Source organism: Aplidium turbinatum, chromosome 18 (genome assembly GCF_918807975.1).
Source record: "Aplidium turbinatum chromosome 18, kaAplTurb1.1, whole genome shotgun sequence".
NCBI lineage: Eukaryota > Metazoa > Chordata > Ascidiacea > Aplousobranchia > Polyclinidae > Aplidium > Aplidium turbinatum.
The window spans coordinates 16,333,556-16,353,856 of record NC_137489.1 but is presented as its reverse complement, the minus strand read 5'-3'; the positions used below and the strand labels follow the sequence as shown (position 1 = coordinate 16,353,856).

The 20,301-nt window shown below is 39.8% G+C and overlaps 1 protein-coding gene across 1 annotated transcript in view; it reads right to left on the bottom strand.

Annotated features, from left to right (window-relative positions):
* Positions 1–4,233: 4,233 nt before the first annotated feature.
* Positions 4,234–20,301, bottom strand: part of LOC145787301 (cilia- and flagella-associated protein 44-like) — a 40,532-nt gene continuing 24,464 nt past the window's right edge. The window contains exons 24-38 of the mRNA XM_082599021.1: positions 19,773–19,961; positions 19,235–19,419; positions 18,714–18,837; positions 14,984–15,073; positions 13,755–13,954; positions 13,262–13,376; positions 11,451–11,631; positions 10,892–11,016; positions 10,279–10,455; positions 9,621–9,817; positions 8,793–8,895; positions 6,583–6,705; positions 5,794–5,928; positions 4,773–4,862; positions 4,234–4,579 (exon numbers count right to left, since the gene is read on the bottom strand). Of these exons, the coding sequence (XP_082455147.1) occupies positions 4,484–4,579; positions 4,773–4,862; positions 5,794–5,928; positions 6,583–6,705; positions 8,793–8,895; positions 9,621–9,817; positions 10,279–10,455; positions 10,892–11,016; positions 11,451–11,631; positions 13,262–13,376; positions 13,755–13,954; positions 14,984–15,073; positions 18,714–18,837; positions 19,235–19,419; positions 19,773–19,961 (2,130 nt within the window). The 3' untranslated portion in view covers positions 4,234–4,483. The remainder of the gene's footprint in view (positions 4,580–4,772; positions 4,863–5,793; positions 5,929–6,582; positions 6,706–8,792; positions 8,896–9,620; positions 9,818–10,278; positions 10,456–10,891; positions 11,017–11,450; positions 11,632–13,261; positions 13,377–13,754; positions 13,955–14,983; positions 15,074–18,713; positions 18,838–19,234; positions 19,420–19,772; positions 19,962–20,301) is intronic.

Genomic DNA, 20,301 nt, shown 5'->3' with positions numbered 1-20,301 from the left:
GTTGCTTTGTTTTTTATACTGTTTGTACTGAGTGTAAGTGTATGGCTGTTGGTCGAGGGCTAGGATTATTGGACAGAGTGAATTGGAAGGCAAGGAAGCTCGATTGTTCATCCACCTCCAAGCATGTCATTGAGTGTCTTGTTAAAAGTCTCATCAGTGTGTTCTTCATAGGTGTTCAACCGATAATTTTTAGAAATCCGGGCAACAACTTATTTACTTATTGTTCATTCCGATAGCTCTGTGGTTAGCGCGTGAACTCATGAACGAAGAAGCTTCAAGACCAAGCGACGCTGGTTCGACTCTCGGGGTGTGCGCTTGAGCAACGCAATATCAGGATTGCTCTCCATTCAGCGGCACCTAGTAGATGGAATAATTCTCCGGCAACAACACTTCGACAATCGGAAAACTTCACTCTGTCAATCTCGGTAACCGGCCCTGCGTCAAAAGCCTCTACAAGTATGCGAAACTACCAGGAATAACCTATCAAGACTTTGTCTATCCGAAGATAAAGGTTTAGACTACTTAGTGGATATTTGTTGTTGATGTAGATTAGTGTGGAAACAAGAAAATGCAAAGCCTTGGTTGATTTCACTTAACCAACAACATTCTAACTAAAAGGTTTAACTTTCACACTCTGGTTTAACTCCAGTGTAGTCCGGAAACATTGTGAATCTGAGGTGGTAAAAGGATAGACCCTCGGCCCCAGAGGCACACACGCCGACGACGACAAATTTTCAAACTACACAATTTGTAGACTTCCTTCTGTTGATAATTGACCCAAACTGACCTAGATATCAACAAAAACAACTTAAGCTACTTCCTTTTTCTTTTCAGCTTCAAAGAAATTATTTCAAGTAAACCTATACGTGTTGAAGTTTATTTCAGCAACAGAAATCATTCATATGCCAATAATTACTCACACAAATTGAAAAAGAAATAGGCCAAAACAGCAATATTTATAACTAGTATTGTTGATTTACGGAACACGCTTATCCGTGACATCCGTTATAAATACAATCCGTTAAAAACACATCCGTTGAAAACACAATTTTGTGTTTTGTTTCCCTCTTTCTACCAAAGCTATAGATACATAGCCTACCAATCCAACACCATCCAAGGGAATAGATACATAGCCTACCAATCCAACACCATCCAAGGGAACTGGTTGGTTTCAGTGCGATAGATTTATGTAAAACAAATTTGATGAAGCTCTTGAACATAAAATGTATTCCAAATAATACCTTTATCAAATGTTTTAAATGTGAAAAAGTATCAAACTCCGATAACTTTGCCTTGTTGGGATCACTTGACAGGACAAATAGTTGTTTTTTTAATAAATCGTATCAAATAAAAAAGAAAATCGATGCTGGTGTCACAGATGATCACTTCGAGTCAGTTGGTTCTACTCTTGGCTGATACAGGATTGAATTGGCATGAACAAATAGTCTACAGCAGGGGTGGGAAACGTGCGGCCCTTTTCCATTTTTTGTGCGCCCTTCATCTTCTTCCAGCTATTTTTTTTTAGCTTGCGTGAACACAAAATTGACCATTTTCCTACATTAAAAGGTGTCTTTGATGGCAGTAATGAAAGCCTGGATGGTTATGCTCGAAGAGTGGAAGTATTGTGTGAGGAATTTTCATCTCGATTTACACAATTTCGAAAATATGAATTAGTGTTTATTTGACGTGCGGCCCTCCTGTCAGCATTACATTTTTCTAATTGGCCCTTGTGTTAAAAAGGTTGCCCGCCCCTGGTTTACAGGCGCGAGCTGGTAAATTTTTCATATAAACGTGCTTATCTTCACAATATCATTCGTAGAATTATTAATGTGTTGATAACTTCATCATAACTTTGCATGAGAATAGACGATGCCACCAGCAGCGATGTTTCAATACTTGCGATGTTTGCAATCACTTCCATTGAGCTCTAAATGTGTTCATTACATTTTGTTGTCATTTCGTCCCGTGGAATAATAATCAAAGCTTTTTTAGCAGCTTAATTATTTTTTTGACTCATCAGAGGTTTTTGTAGAAACGTCTTCCGGTTTTCGATTTCGTTCAGGTAAACAATCTCAATGTATTATATCGCGCTGACGCACGACGATATCGTGACTTCCTCCTAGATCGCTTGATTGCGGAAATTTTGTTGAATAAAAAATAATATTTACAAACCAGTAGGCTATTGCTGTTCAGAAAATTTTAAATTTTGAAAATTCAGGCGCTGCACGAATGTGTAGAAGTCATTTGTAAGTCTAAAACGATTTGCAGTTTAGCACAAGTTATATAGCCTGCATTTCAGGAAAATGGTTTCGCGCATTTCGGGCTACATTGGAATTGTTTATCTTTTTAGTTAAAGCGGGTTCAGTTGTTGCAACTTTGGGCCAAGCGTTTGTTCTTTACCGTACCACCCAATGCCAAAAATTGTATGTGAACTACACTGCCAATCGTTTGCTTCTCCAATTTCATCACTAAGATATGTTGCTGGTGATGTAGTTAACATCATTGTTCCCCAACCCGAGTTGTGAACCAATTGGTACCAGGCCGCACAAGAAACATCGAATTATTTTCATTTGATTTACAAACGACTAACGGATCAGCAAGAATTGGATTCGCTATTTCTTTGCCAACAAACCAGGCAAATCGAGAGTGCTTGTAGGCTACAAGCAAAGGGTCAACTGCTGAATATTGCGAATGGCGTCAGTCTTACAACTACGTTTAATATAACAATTTCCCTCGTATTCTTTCTGCCCCAGTAGCTCAGTTGTTTAAGCACCTGACTTTGCAAACAAAGAAACTGCAAGATCAAGTGGCGCTGGTTTGATTCTCTGGGTGTGCGCTTGAGCAATGCATGTCAAGGACAGCTCTTTAGTGGCACTTAGTGGATGAATAATTTACAAACAACAACACTTCAACAATCGGAAACCCCACTCCGTCAAACTCGGTGACCGGGCGTGCGTCAGCGGTTCAAAAACTAAACAAGTATGCAAAACCGTCAAGATTAAGCTCTCTAAGAATCTTTCCCGTCCGAGGATAAAGATGCCCTCAGTGGCTTGAACAGTCAATTCTGACGTCATGATGGCTCACCCTGAGATCGCCAACACAACATTTATCACGTTTTTACCATTTCCAAAAACTTACCTGTGTGGTTTTCTGCAATGATAGCTAAAAAAGTAAGCTGGACATAAGCTGCGTCCACTGGTCTGCATTAAACTACAACATGCCTTGAAAGTAACATTCCAAATGGCAAACGTTTTGTTTCTGTGCTCAATACATTACAACAGAAATAAGTGGTAGAACAAAAGTTTTATTGTATGTTTTACGATTTTATTTTAGTACAGACAACTAAATATGAATAACTAGGCTGTCGAAATTTCTAGCCTAATTGCTACTAAAAAGTAACCCAATCGTCACAAGTGATAAACCAAGCCCAACAAATCACAAAATCGCATAAAATATAACTTAGTCAAAATCGAAAACATTTTGGTGAAAATGGAACAAAAATTTATCTTTTACACTACGGAACGAGCAGCTCCGGTTTTACATCAATTGCCGATTTGGCAATTTTTTTACGCCCGCTACCAGTTTGTTTATAAATAAAAAAAAAACTTACATTACATACAAACTAACTTCACTCCTCTCAACCTGTTAAAAGTACAATATTTTGTAAACTAGAAAAAAAAGTCCTTCTAGTGTTGCGGATAGCCTAAGACAAAAGCGGATGTTGTTTCGCATCACCTTGATCAAAAATTCCTCTGTGTTATCGCATTGTAAAATCATTAGGCCTATTAAGCATTTGTAAATAAACTAACATTATAAGTCTAAAATGTAAGAAACTTACATTTAATAGCCTACCTGTAGACAGGGTCACAGGAGCTCGTTTGAAAACAATCAATTCCAAGTGAATTTAAGCAAATCTTGCAGTAGAATCTGTGAAGAAGCGAACTGTTGCAATCATTGATGAAATTGACCCCAAAGCTACTAAAGGAACTCTGTCGCGTGCTGCTTTGAGTCGACATGAATTGCAGCAATGTTTGGTTGGTTTTGAATCTTTATCCTCGGACTGACAAAGCCTTGATTGGTTATTCCTGGTAGTTTCGCATACTTGTAGGTGTAGAGGCTCTTGACGCAGGGCCGGTTACCGAGATTGGCAGAGTGAAGTTTTCAATTTGTTGTTTATCAGTTTATATAGTTTGTATATTCACTCCGCCACTCACCGAGAGACAGGCTATGGCATAGGCGAGTTTCAAAATGAAAATTTATTTTCACATAAAAATTTGACAGTCCTAAGAGTGACATACCAACTACAATATATCAACAATGAGCATAAGCAAACGCAAACAATACCAAACAATTGTGACAGAATTATTGCTAGAAACTCAATAATGAAACCTTGATACTGGTTAGAATCAAAATACTGGTTAAAAAACACAATACAAAAGTTCAGTAAAAATTTCATGTCAGTAGAAGACAATTTTCAAGGTTTTCACATTCCATCCCCCTCTTGTCCAAGGGGAGGTTGAGCAGGGGGAAGTATGTGGCCCCCTTTTCGGGATAACAACCCAATCTCCTCTTTTAAAGCCTAGAAATACAAAAATTTGTACATAAAAACATGTAGGCCTAATCGGGAGTGAAGTTATACAATTCTACACATTTTTATGTCGATCTAACGCCTGTTGCTGCTTAATTAAATAATGCAAAACCAGCACCAGTTGCTAACTGAGTTGGCTACATGGGAAAAGTAATTGGCCTTCAGCAAACAATCAGCCATTCACCTGTACTTCTTGAGCTTGCAACTGCACCAATTGCACCAGTCTGTGCTGCTCGCGAAGCTCCGACTTCTTTTTGCTGCTGTCGTCAAGTTCCTGTGAAGCAAAGTGCTTTGTAAACATAATGGAATGGTCGCGCACCATGAAGACCTATATAGGCAGGTCATGCCAACATGGGAGCTTCAAGTTAGACTGGAGGTCGATTTGCCAAGCTTGACAGCAATCATACTCACCAGTATTAATTGATATTCTGAGTAGCAGTTGATAAACATAGTCTGTGTTTATATTGTGTGATTTTCAAATAATTTTGTATTGTTATTATTCAAATATTGCGTAAGATTTTAGCGTTTGTGTTGCAAATCTGAAGAGCATATGGCAACACTGGTAACATCAAAATGTTAAGCCATTTCTTGAAAGAGAAACTAAGTGTTTTGCAGTGATTTAAGATTCAGTGATCAAACTTTGGCAATTTAGCGTCTTGCAACTATCATTTCAAAACGATTATGCCAGAAAAAAATTACATCAACCACCAGTTATTGTTAGGCTTTCGATTTAAGCGTTGGCAAAGCTTGTGTAGTGTGTACAGTAGCCTACATAGGTCGTAATGTCGTGCGTCAAGCAAGTAGGCCTACTGTACCGAAATAAACACCGATTAGCCTACAACATTTAAGTCATTTCAAACAAGAAACTTAAAAGCGATATTTCTTGTGGTGTGTGTTGCTTACAATATTTCATGTTGGTGAGGTTGATACGACTTCTGCGGAGTCGCTTTTTTGTAAGTTTCATCATCCTGTTGATTAAAGTGCATCCTTTGCAAAGATACACGCAAATCCGGGTTGGGAATCGAACAATAGACCTTCTGATTCTGAGCCGCGTAAACGCTGCGCCATACTGAATTAAACAATCAATTCAAAGAATGTGATCGCCCTCACCGTTGTAGGCTGCGTTGTCTGGGTTAAATCTTGCCTTCTGATTGGTTAATAAACCTAATCTGCTGCAGCGACCTGCAGATTACAAGTGCGTTTACCGTTGTACGTTGTCTGTAATCAAGAGATTGTTCCATTTCGGCCTTGTCTGTGATCAGAACATTTAGTCTCTCCAACCTCACAGTGTTCTCCCTGATGATTTCGGATATTCTCTCCTTTAATCGGTCGATGTGTTTCTGAATCATAAACAAAACGTTATTCTCATTGTATTCAACTTTCAGCGTAGTGCAATTATTGCTCTTAAATATCTTAGTTTTTGCATCAGGGTTTAGAAGCATCAGGTGCCCACCCCGATAGCTTTGGTTGGTTAAGCCCGCGATTTGGTCCACGAAGAAACCTCAAGATCAAGCGGCGCTGGTTCGATTCTCGGGGTGTGCGCTTGAGCAACACATTTTAAGGACAGCTCTCCATTTAGCAACACTTAGTGGATCGAAAACTTTACTGACAACAAACTCGGAGACCGGCCCTGCGTCAGTCATTCAAAGCCTCTAGTCTACAAGCATGCGACAATGCCACGGATAACCTTTCAGAGGCTTTCTCAGTGCGAGGAAAAAGATTCAATCAATCAAACCACAGACAGTAGAAGTTTTAATCATTTAAACCTCTATCTTTGACCCTTACTTTTTTTTTCTCGGATAATTTTTAGGTTACATCATATATCAGATACAATGGATTGCATCATTAAGCCTACACTGAAAATAGTGTTTTTTATTTCATTTTTGTAGCACATAGCCTACAGATAGAAAAAGTTGTGCAGTTAAATTACAGTTAATTTATTCTAATGATTTGAGTAATTTCAAAACTTCCAGACAACTATCGAATAGATTTACCTGTCGTTTTGAGAGCTCGGCTCCGTTTTTCACCTCATTTCTCCTGACTTGCTCCTTGAGCTCTTCCACGGTTTTGTTAAGCGTCACCGAATCCAACCTTTCAAGATCAACAATTCTCCCAAACTGCACGAAAACCATTCAAAATTAAAGACACCGGACTGTTAAATCCTGTGTTCATGGCTTCTCAACTTGGGGTGGACATCATCTATCGAAACAGTAAATTTACTAAAGAGGTAAAGACAGACCACATATTGTATATGGTAAAAGTGAACTTGTAAACATCTATCGGACTGGCCCACGATGCAAGAGAAGGGCCCACAAAGCATACAAACTGACTTCAGTCAATAAGCAAAAATTAAAAAAAATTAACAACTTTTCAAGCACATGTAGCGCCACACAAAGTGAAAATTACATGACTTTACAATTATTTGTTAATATTTTAAAAGAAAATACCTAAAAAGGCATAATATATTAGAGATTTTCCCAGCAAAAAATAGTGTAAGATGCCTTGTATTAATGCAGCAACAGTTTACCTACTTCCATTTTATAATTAGAAATCGATTTCGCTATCATTATAGCATCTTCAGTCTCACAACGTTGTCTTATGTCGTCGTGGAAGTTGTGAAACTGAAATCTAATTGACAGGGTTGCCATATCGTCCTTATTTCTAAGATTTGTCCTTATTTTAAAGGGTAATGTGTTAGAAAAATTGTTGTCCTTATTTCTAAGAAATGTGCTTGTTTTTAACTGGGTCCTTCTTTTGTCTTATTTTTAACAATACAAAACTTCTATGTTTTTTTGGAATATATCAATAAGTGGTATCGATTTGAGAAGCATCCAACGCACATCAACTGGATCCTGTTAAAAGATCAAACAATTGAGTACGAGGAAGTGAAGGAGTTGGCAAAGCAAATTAATCCGCCAATGGCAAAAAAGGATGAGTTGTTCCATGAAGTCTCAGTTGTTAATACTCTACTTAAGAAGATTCCGGATGATGTGTTCCGCAAGGATGACCCTGAGAATAAGCGGATGAAGATCTTTAACGGAGACAACTATTTTCCGTTTTTCTACCCTTCTCCCTTCCGGTCAGTAATGCGTTTGTGGAGCGAGTGTTCTCTCTTGTTTCGGCTCAGTGGACCAAGGAAAGGAACATATTAAAATGACAGTCAAATCTTTGTTACAGGTGAAGGTAAACCCAGACCTGAGCTGTCATGAGATGCGTGAAGTAATTTGTACGAACAAGGATTGGCGGAAAAAGATTGTTTCTGGCAAAAAAATGGCAGGTGATATGTCATGACTCGCATAAATGTAAAAATTTGTTCAAAAATGTGGATGGGTTGTATATAAAAATTTAATTTTTTGGTTGTCCTTATTTTGGGGTCCGTGTCTATGGCAACCCAGCTAATTGAAGGGACAGTCAATCGCTTCAAGCAGACAGTTAGCTTGGGTTAGGTTTTCAGTTAAAAGAAAGTTTTTATTAGACAGAAAAAAAAGACGGAGGTAAATTTTTCTTTACACAACTGGTAAGTAGTAAAGGAAAGTAAGAAAGTTAAAAAGCTCTGGTTTAAATTATGCAGCAAAATTTAACTTTAAATCATTATGAAGATATATTGACAAGGACCCAGCATTGGCAACATCAATAACAAAAATACAAAGATGGTGGATTTAATGTCATTTGAAAGTTAACTTCCTTATTCGACTGTGGTCAAAACAATAGCATGATTTCAGAAAAGCTTATTCGTCTCGATGCTAAAATAATTAACGTTTATGTTAATTATATATTAATTATTATATAATAATTAATAATTAATTTATATAATTATTATATATTATTATATTATATATTATATTATATAATATATTATATATTATATAATATATTATATTATATATTATTATATTATTATAATTAATTATAATTATTATATATAAATTATATAATTAATTATTATATAATTAATATAATTATTATATATTAACGTTTAATTATTTACGTTCTTTTAACGTTTATGGCATGCCAGGTACCGGTAGTTGTTAAAAGTGAACATGTTTTGAGAGTTTAAACTTTTAGCTGGTTTATCATCCAATAATTCGCTTATTTAAAGATATTTTCAGCTATTAATCATAACATTGCTTGCAAGTGCGAGAAACAAAACCAAGACAAACTTCTGATGTTTCCTGAAAAATTGATTAAAAGATAATGAAATCACCTTCAACATCATCATATGCTCGCATTTGTCCTCCAGGAGATTGATCCTCTCTTCCATCACTCTCCTGTTCTTGATCAGGTGGACGTGTTGCAATCTTGCCTCTCTTCAAGAAAAAATGATAATTTAATCACTTGAAACTAGTTTTAAAAAAAGGTAAAGGTGGTCCCATATTTGATTCAAGTTTTGGGTATGAGAAGATAAGATTCTCATTGTACTAAGCCTTCGGCACTAAGGAGAGTAGGGTGGCCAGTTCCTTTCTCTCGGCCGCCTTTCCTGCAGCAATTATCACCCAATTTATTACACCCTAGGTAGAGGTGAGCGGTGTTTTCAACAACCAGCTGAAGCCGGGAGTCGAACCAGGTTTGTATAATTGGAAAGCCAACGCCTTATCCGTTGCGCCATCCCACCGCAACTAGTTTAGTCACCACAAAATTTTCATTCCATATGATTTTAGGAAGCCAAGCTTCCAATCTAGATCAAGGTAGATTGGAAAAGTGATTTTCTTACAAAACTAAAGGTCTCTCTGACCTCATTTAGGAGAACAACGTTTAGTCTGGACCACATTTCATTATGATAAGACATTTTCAAGTCTAACACTGATTATTATAGTATAAACTTAATTGGCGTCAGAAAGATCGCATATACGAAGCGTAGTCCTCAAACTGCGCAAAACAACATGTGGCGTTTCAAAAAACATTTAGCTACTGCAAAGTTATGCAATGCTGCAACTATGATACAGCATCATTTCGTAATAATCAACAAACACAACTTAAAATAAAATAAATCAAGTGTAAACAAAAATTTAAAGGCAAAACTTTAAGTGATTACTTGTAATGATTTCGTTGCTCGCTCTTCTCCTGCTGGAGTTCTTTGATGCGTCTCTGTAACGTCGTTAGCGACGAATTCGTGAACACCAGGCATGGGGAAAGGTCATTGGGAACGGAAGCGTTGTAGACGTGCTCAACCTGGTGAAGTCGCAAGGGAACTACAACGTCCAGTTCGTTCAACTTGCCTTGCTTCTCCACCTAGATAAGCGGAATCGCAGTCAGAGATGGTTTCAAAATCCAACAGTTTTAGTTAATCTTGCCGTCAAAAATTAGCGTAAAGGGTCTTGAGAAAACAGGTGGTGGATGAAGGTTAGTCAGTGGTCACCTTTGCAGATACTGAACATTGGGGGATGAAGAAACATAAGTTGAAAGAGGAAAATTAAGTTGAAAAGTTGGGAAAATATGATGGGATATAAAAAATACTCCATTATGTGGGGAAAAAACAATAACTTTCAAGCTAGTGCACAGATCGTACATTCTATTGTGGTCACTGGAAAGTTACATTGAATGTGAGTTTTATTCGTGAAGCAAAATTAACCATTTTTATAATAAGACAATATGTTGTTGATACAAAGATAAATTAAATGCCGGTACAGGCGAAACACAATCCATTGCAAAGATAAAATACTTTGAACTTGCGTAAAATAGTTGTTGTATACCTGAAAAGCTTCCAGATCAGCAAGCGCGGTTTTCAATTGGGCCTCCATTACTTTTGCTTTCTTGGCGCAAGAATCCGCATCTTTCTTCAGGGTCTCTGCCAACTTCTTCTCATCCACCAGAGCCTCCTCCAGATCTAATCGTTTCTCCCGGAACGAAATTGTGGAGTCAAAAAGTTGCTAAAAAACAAATTTTCTCATCAATTGAAATTACCATTGATGTGACATCAAGACTTGTGGCCAGTAGCGTTGACAGAGAGGTCCAGGGGACAGAGGGGTCTAGGGGGCAGAGGGGTCCGGGGTTCAGGGGACAGAGGTTTAGGGGACAGAGAGGTCTAGGGGAAAGAGGGGTCCAGGAGATACTTTTAGACCTGGGATGATTTCAAGGGACAACCGAAGTCCCGAGGATCTTATTAGCTCCGGGCCCGAATTACCCTCTCAACAGCCCTGCTCATGCTAACAGGATTTGAAGAAAAAATTAGACTTTCTAAGTTTTGAAAAAATAATCGTACTTCTAAGAATAAATATGTAAAGTCATGCTTATTCTTTGCAGTATTTGTAAAGTAGCATCGAATTTATAGACAGTGTGATGATGTTTCAGCTACTCCTTGTTCACCTGGTCACAACCGGGGGGACAAACAGAATCGTCAAATCCTCCTTCAACGGAATCATCGTCATCTTCATCGGATGACCAGTCGGACTCGTCAGATGAGGACTCATCACTGTCTTCCTCTTGTCCTTCTGGATATAACAAAACATTAGAAAGAGTATGAGCAAATTGGGCAACGTATAATGTGCATGAGAAAAAGGAAGAAACTTTCCCAAAAAGACAGGATCAATATTGGTGAAAATATACAGAAAACATGGTATAGGCCAAACAAACGTGCAGATAGCAGGTAAAAAACAAAGTAAACGGAAACGGACCGAAGAAGGAAGATGCGAAAATGGGTGAAAGCAGTCACTGCAAGGAAAAAAGGCCAACCCCCACTAGTTGGCAATAAACTGAAAATAGATATTAATGATTTATTATACTGAGAGATGTATTTCATTCGTTTCCATTCAATCTTCTATCCCTTCATTCCAAACGCTCCCAAATTAGGGTTTTGTTTGTATAATGAAAAGACCAGAAAAGTAATTTTTATGAAAAAGCAAACGTAAACTTATCTCCAACTTACCAACTGCAATTTTTTTCCTCGCTCTCTTGATTTTCTTCTTAAAAACTTTGTTCAGAAAGTCAGTGAATTTGTTGTTATCACCAAGCGAAGCCCCAAAAGAGGCATAAAGAGCCTTCTCTCGGTCATTCAGTCGTTCTATGTCTCGTCTCTTTGCTTCAAGCTTGACCTGCATATCTGCTGCCTGGAAACACAAGAGGGCTTCTCAAGTACACCAAAATAACATTTCAAAGGTTAAAATACGCAAAAGACATGGTTGGGTGGGTAGAAAATGAGTCCAGTGAACGTCGGTTTGTATGTTCGCATCCAGTTTCATCCCAGTATTTTTCTTCAGTCGCTTTGTTTATTCGTCTTATGTAAAGCAAAGTCGGTCACAAGTACTTCCCAAGGATAAAGTAAAAAAAAATGTGATTCAATCTCAGCTGGATTACATATGTTCATGAATACCATGATGTATATGAATACTATGATGCACACGAATACCATGATGTATATGAATACCATGATGTACATGAATACCATGATGCACACGAATACCATGATGTATATGAATACCATGATGTACATGAATACCATGATGCACACGAATACCATGATGTATATGAATACCATGATGTACATGAATACCATGATGCACACGAATACCATGATGTATATGAATACCATGATGCACACGAATACCATGATGTATATGAATACCATGATGTACATGAATACCATGATGTACATGAATACCATGATGCACACGAATACCATGATGTACATGAATACTATGATGCACACGAATACCATGATGCACACGAATACCATGATGTATATGAATACCATGATGTATATGAATAACATGATGCACATGAATACCATGATGCACACGAATACCATGATGTATATGAATACTATGATGTACATGAATACTATGATGCACACGAATACCATGATGTACATGAATACCATGATGCACACGAATACCATGATGTACATGAATACTATGATGCACACGAATACCATGATGCACACGAATACCATGATGTATATGAATACCATGATGCACACAAACATACCATAAAGTTCTGTGACAATTGGTTTGGGAGATAGCGGACATCAAAAATTGATAACAAATTTTTAAATGTGAAAAATTTCAATTTTTGAAAGGTTCTATATCTAAAAATAATTTGAAATTAGCAATTTTGGTGGCAGATATGAAAACTAGGGCTGCTTCTTAATCAGAATACCAAATTTCAGCTTTGTAAATGCTTTAGATTAAAAGTTATGAAGACTCAAACCTGGAGGAAAATTTACATGTAAACGCATTTTGAGGGACCTTAGTGACTTTGAAGGGCTGTAATTTCTAAATATCTTGAGATAATAAGCTGAAAATTTTTTTGTGTTCATTATACATCAATATGAAACTTTAGTGTGAATTTCAAGAAAATCTAAGAGGGTCGAGCTTGCACACCCTGTTGAGTTAACATGGAGTGACGCATTTGTGTATTATGTGCAGCTTTCAAAGTCGGTAGCAACCTTAAAAATGCTTTCGATTGCCCTAAAAATTTGACAGGATTATTTTTTCAGGTATTGACACGATACAAGAGGGTGCCCCATTGAATTAAAAAAGATAATAATTTATGAATCACCCTAATGTACATGAATACCATGATGTACATGAATACCATGATGTACATGAATACCATGATGTATATGAATACTATGGTGTACATGAATACCATGATGTACATGAATACCATGATGCACATAAATACCATGATGTACATAAATACCATGATGTACATAAATACCATGATGTACTTGAATACCTTGCCATTAATTTCGGCCAATTCGTTCTTTTTGCTCAGCACTTTTCCTGACAGCGTCTTCTCTCGCTTTTCGTATTCTTTAAGCAACAGGAGTTCTTCAATGAGTGTCACTTGCCTGCAAAAATACTTTATAAGGATGCCTCAACTACGGTATAACAACTCAGTTATTTATTTATGCTGTGAGTTGTAGATTGTTCAAGAGAATTAAACTCATTGCACAAAGGCAGTGATTTGATACCATAAACATTGCAAATTTTTGGCATATTTTTTTCTCGCTCAAGGTTTACCAAAAATCAATAAATCAACAAATAAAAATTGACACTAGCCGGGATGTTAATAAAAACTGATTTTCTGAAAAAACATCGGAAATTTTCTTGTTAAAATAAAAGAGTTATGACATTTATCATTGTTGCCAGAAGATAAAGAGCATGTTTGACCCTTTGACTTCACACTTGACAGAGACAGCCACATATACTGTAGAAGTTCCACCTACCTCAAATCGGCCATTTTCAGATCAACATCCAGCTTTTGCTTCTTGTGACGCAACAATCGGAGCTCAGCGTCAAATGACGTGATGGTCTGATCAATCATGCGTAGCAACCGGTCCCGTTGGTATTTGACGCGGACACTTTCGATCTGAGCCAGTTGTAGTTCCAACACAGTCGGCTGGGGAGGCTCGTCTTCGCCTGATTGCTGGTTGGAAATAATTTCATAAAAGTGAAAAGGTCACCACAACAGATAAACGGCCACCCTCTCCTTAGGGGGGGACATAATGGAATTTGAATGATGACGACGATAAAAAGCAAAATAAAATAAATACGCGCAAAGTAGCCAACCAGACAGAAACAGAAGATGCCGAGTTGGCATTTCGTGCAATAGACTATGCTCAACTTCTTCTTGCGTTTGAGGCCGCCACAGATCACGTTGTTACATCCAGGCGCAGCAGCCAATGGATTGTGTATTCATCGAGCGTTGTTAGGTCCACATATCTATCTTGTGGTCGGTATGCAGGACATTGATAGATAATGTGTGCAGTTTGAAAATCTGAGCCACACGCACAAGATGGTGAATCGGCGAGGGCCCCACTGGAACATGTTGCCGCTAAAACGGCCCACTTCAGTCCGCAGGCGATTGAGCTTCACCCATTCCTTCCGGGGTAGTTCTGCTCCAGGTGGGGTGTTGGTATTGGGAAGGACAGTGAATTGGGTTGGTCTCGCAACTTCTCTCCATTCACGGTTCCAAACTTCGGAAATGTGGAAGTTCGATTTGCACATAGGAGTTTAGAACAATGTGGTTGAGGAGGTGGTCATCCCTTGACATAGCTTGTAGGACCATATCCCTTGACATAGCTCAACACTCGATGGGTTTAACAATGTGTAGGTCTTAATGTGATATTTAGCAATCCTAATATATCGTGCGATATGTAACAGTTCTATAGGATTATCACCAACCACTACAACAACTTTGTCTTTTAGTGTCACTCGCATAGTGTTCTGTGTGAATATACCTCAACATTAAAAATCTAAACAGAGCAGAGCCACGATTGTACAATCGTATGTAATGTTCAACGAAGAGCATTTATGCTTGGCAACGTCTAGCTGCACAATCTGCCACAACAAATCATATACAAAGTAAATTTCAAGATAAGATTTCCTTTTAACTTTTCAATGATAAAGAAACGAAACTTCCAAATGAAAAACATCACAATTTCAGCAAACTTACGCCGTACGGTCCTGGTCTACTAAAAGCACTGCTTGCGATGCTACTGGAAGCTTTGCGTTTATCACTTTGCATGGCGTCTTCATCCTCTTTCTAAACCATGAAGTAACAAGTATTAATGCAGCATAGAAGCAAAATGGTTGGAGCGCCTAGTCAAACTAATCAAAAAATAAAGAGCCTACAATGTAAATACTGAACTCATGTTCAGCAAACGTTTTAAAAACTAAACTGTTTTATTTTCAGTGCAATTAATTATTATTAGTATTTTTTTAACAACAAGGAGGGGAAGAACAGTCACCTTTATGCGGTCCCCCTGTAAGTAGCATTATAAAAATATGCGAAACGAAGACTGTCAAAACCGAACCTCCACCCGGAACGCTCAGCCCAGGACCCCATGAGAACCGCTCTTTTCAGAGCGCGGCAGTTCCACTGTCGACAAGTACCGTCATCCCACCATCTTACAGCTAAACGCTGAGGGCATCACATCCAGCAAGATTGATGTGATCGAGCAGCTCGCTCATAATAACCGAGCTCTTGTCATCCTCCTCCAGGAGACCCACAGTACTTCTGCAGATAAGCTAGTAATTCCACACTACTCACTAGCTGGGTTTACCCAAAGCAGGAAACATGGCCTTGCCACGTTTGTCCATGAGAGCTTGAACTGGACGCTTGCAAACTCCTCCGCCAATAAGGAAATAGAATGGGTTTGTGTGAGCATTGAAAATTACAACATCATCAATGTATACAAGCCACCATCATCACGCCTGAACCCATCATCTATACCCGCATTCCCCTCACCCAGTATCTATGCTGGTGACTTTAACTGCCAGCACACCGACTGGGGTTACAAGTACATCAACAGCGACGGAGAATGCCTGGTTGCTTGGGCTACAAACAACAACCTCGCCCTCCTTTACAATCCTAAAGATCCAGCCAGCTTCTGGTCCGGACGCTGGGGAACAGGCACAAACCCTGACCAGGCTTTTGCAAGCATGGATACAGACAGCTCTCTTCCTGACAGACGTGTGCTAGAGAAGTTTCCACGTTCCCAACACCGACCTTGGCTTATCACTGCCCCTAAGCTTGTCTCTCCCATCCCAAGTACCCCAGTGAAGCGATGGAAATTCAGAAAGGCCAATTGGAATCGCTACAGCCTCATAACCAATCAAACCGCGGCGGAACTACCATCACCCTCTACCGCCAATGTGGATGAGACTTACCAAGACTTCTGCCGTGCTATCAAATCCGCAGCTAAACAAGCTATCCCTCGCGGCTGCCGAAAGAACTACACGCCGTGCTGGGATTCAGAGTGCGAAACTTTATACCGCTCTTATGTTCGTGCCTCACCAGGTGCTGCCTCTATCTCAGCCGCAACAAGACTGCTAGATCGGCTGGACTCACGGAGGCTAGAGCGATGGAAAAACACCGTCAACACTATCGACTTTACACACTCTAGCCGGATAGCATGGAGTACTGTTAACAACCTTACGGGCCGTTCAGCACGCCTTTCCCGCCAATGCCCCGTTACTGCCAATAACATCGCGTCAGAACTGGTGAAAAATGGGACCTACAAAATAGGCGACCGCAAGTTCTCCAAACTTGTAAAGAGGGAAACGTCTGATCTCTGGAAAATCCCAACACACGAGGAAAGCATCTCTGATGAATTTACATCGGATGAGTTTACCGCTGCCCTACAATCTTCTGCTAAGACCCGTAAGGCCCCTGGTCCCGATAACATCTGCCCCGAACTTGTACTCCATGCTGGCACCGCCATGAAGTCTTGGCTGCGCAAATTCCTGTCTTCCTGCTTATGCCAACTCAAAATTCCCAAAATTTGGAGACGAGCCAAAGTAGTCGCGATCCCTAAGCCTCATAAGCCACAAGAGGATCCGAAGAGCTATCGACCTATATCTCTTCTCTGCATCCCTTTTAAAATCTTCGAACGTCTTATCTACACTCGAGTCGAACCAATTATAGACCCACTCTTGCCCCGGGAGCAAGCTGGCTTTCGACGTGGAAGATCCACTGTGGACCAAGTCACTCTCTTGACTCAAGACATCGAAAACTGCTTTGAGGCAAAGAAGAAGGCTGGTGCTGTGTTTCGACCTCACAGCCACATACGACACCGTATGGCACCAAGGCCTCACCTGCAAACTGCTCCGCCTGCTCCCGGACAGGCACATGGTCCGCATGATCATGGAGCTCGTTTACAACAGAAGCTTTACTCTCACGACCGGAAGTGGTAAACCAAGCAGGTTACGACGCCTTAAAAATGGCGTCCCTCAGGGATCTGTCCTGGCCCCCCTTCTGTTTAACATCTACACTCACGACTTGCCAATCACAGTATCCGCAAAGTACGCCTATGCCGATAATTTCGCCATTCTACACTTGTCAAATCAATGGGAAACATTAGAAGGGACTCTAAACCAGGACATGTCGACACTTTCGGCTTACCTCCAGAGATGGAGACTGAAGCTCAGCGAAACCAAAAGAGTGACGACAGCCTTCCACTTAAACAACCGGAAAGCAAAGCGTGAGCTCAAGATCAATACCAATGGAAAAACCCTGCCCTTCTGCCCAAACCCTAAATATCTAGGGGTAGTTCTGGATAAGTCGCTCACTTACCGTTAACATTTGGAGTCACTACGCAAAAACATCTCAACACACACAGCTTTGCTAAGGCGTCTGGCCGGCTCAGGCTGGGGAGCCGGAGTTGATACCCTGCGCATTGTCACCATCGCGCTAGTTCACGCTCCAGCAGAATACTGTGCACCTGTCTGGAGCCGTAGTGCCCACTGCCATCCAATCGACACTGCCATAAACGACGCCTTGCGTATCGTGACAGGATGCCTGCGACCTACACCATCCGAAAATCTCCCTGTCCTTGCAGGCATCCAACCAGCTGAGCTTCGTCGCGAAGAAGCCATCCTGTCTCTTTCTCGTCGCGCTACGAACCCCAACCACTTGCTCCACTCAAGTCTCTACGAGTCTGTGAACAAGAAACCTCGGCGACTGAAATCGAGACACCCATTTGAACGTGCCGCACAACTCCTGATGAAAACTGCTGAAGACCAATCCATCAGTGCGGCTATATGGGCGGACCACCAATGGAGCTCGGAGTAGAAGAAGAACTCCTTAAGACTCCAAAGTTTCATTTACAAAGCCAGCCCCCACCCAACCGGAATGCATTTGCCAAGGAAGGCCTGGGTGCGGCTCCACCGCCTACGTACTGGCGTCGGACTATTCCGCTTCAACATGCACAAATGGGGGATGGCTCCATCCGCGATCTGTGAGTGTGGCATGGAGAAACAAACCGTAGACCACACCATCTGTAACTGCGTCATCTACTATGCGCCAAATGGTGTGCGTGGTCTGCGTGAATTGGATGACGAATCAATTCAATGGCTGGTCGACACCTCCCCAAACATCTAGACCGCGTCGCCGCCACTGCCAAGGGTGGTAAAAGGCAGAGCCCCTCGACCCCTGGAGTGGCGAAGAAGGTTCAAACGAAGGAGAAGAAGAAGATTTTTTTAACAGCACTGAAGATGAAAACAGTCTAGTTTTTAAATTTGCTGAACATGAGTTTAGTATGTGTATTGAAAACTCCTTATTTTTTGATCAATGGAGCTGTTTAGGAAATCTTTAATGTATAACGGAAACATACCCCGCAATGTTCTCTTTCCAAGACTATTAAAGCCTAAGATCTTCATGTAACTTTCTTATGAATACTTACCTGGTCCCCAAAACCTCCAAAGAGTCCACCATCTCCTTGTCTCTTCTTCGTTGCTTCATCTATTTCGCGCTGTTTCTCCTCTTCCTCAAATTTCAGAAGAGTCTCCTTGGTGTATTCGTACTTCCTGGAATGCAACGATTCAAGTAAATGTGTTTTTGCACCAGATATAAAGTATAAAGCAATATTAATGAAGAACAGTTTCAACATCAAAGTTCGTTTTCGTTTTATTTGTGAAGCATGATGTGTATTGAAGATTGTCAGGGATGCAAAAAAACGGGAAGCAAATTTAAGGCATTGCGATTCATATAATGGTAGAAAATTATATACTGAATCTGGAGCGGTACAAGGATAGACTCTCCACAGCTGAAGCTCATGCGAAGAAGGAAGAGAAGTAAAAGGAGCACCCTTCCTTACCAAAGCTTTGGAATGTAAAATTGAAAAAAATGATGACTACTTTTCTCACCCTAGCACATACAACGATGGTGATGAACAGGCGGCTAGACAAGATGGAAGACCACTACCTGTGAGGTTCCTCTTCCCAATGAGGTTGTGGGACGGTAGGTAGAGGAAGTCTATCTTCTTTCTGCATAGTCATCTGCATTTGTTTCAGTTCTTTCACATGTTCTTTCATTTGTGAGATGTCATCCAACTTTGCATCTCGCAGAGCGATAAGCTTTTTGTTGAAATCTGACTTTGCGCGGTGAATCTAAATAAATGCGGATAAAATACTTTAACTTGCCTTAGAAAAAAATCCTCTACTGACAGAACTTTTCCTGTGCCTTAACAGATATAAAATCTTAAGTGTTAAACGCTATTTTCCGTTTGATTCTTAATTCTAGCGACAAAACCAATAAATTTTCATGAACCTTAAAATCAAAATGATGGAGTTTTTTTTTTCAATAAGTGGTTTGCACTTCAAAATAGAGCGATTTTGTAAATTTATTGTATGAAAGTGTTGTTTACATTAAACTTCCGTCTACGTCGCGCAATTTTAACATGTAATAAAGACAGAATTTAAGTTTAGAGAAACCTCTTTTCACAGCCCATTCAGTCTCTTACCAGCTCTTGCAGAAGCAGGATCTGATATCGCTTCTTTTCCGTGTCCATCCTGAGGTGCTCAGGAACCACGTAATCAGGAGCTGTCTTCAATTTGAAATCCCCCATGTTGGCCTGAGCTTCCCGGATCGCCGCAACATCCGCAGGATCCTCATACAACTCAGACGGCTTGGACTTGTTCAACTCATCCCACTGCGAAAGAAGACGGACTCAAGATCGAAATGAGGAAGATAAGGAAGAATCAAGAAAATGTCAGCACTAAAACCAGCCGAGATCAACAGTGTAATTTGAAACAAAATTTGAATAGGAAAAAAACAAAGTCTTTTGAAAACAGATCTTTAAATGTTTCTTTTAAATAAGCGTGAGGCACATTTGTCATTAGTTGTGTCACAATGTATTTTTCCAAATTTCCTATAACTAATACTGCTTTTTTTAATCCAAGTGAGAAGATTCTACTGTAGTACCCAAAAGTTAGTTAAAAATAACAATATCCAAACAAAACTGTTTCTATTAATCGGGGACCAAATGTTGA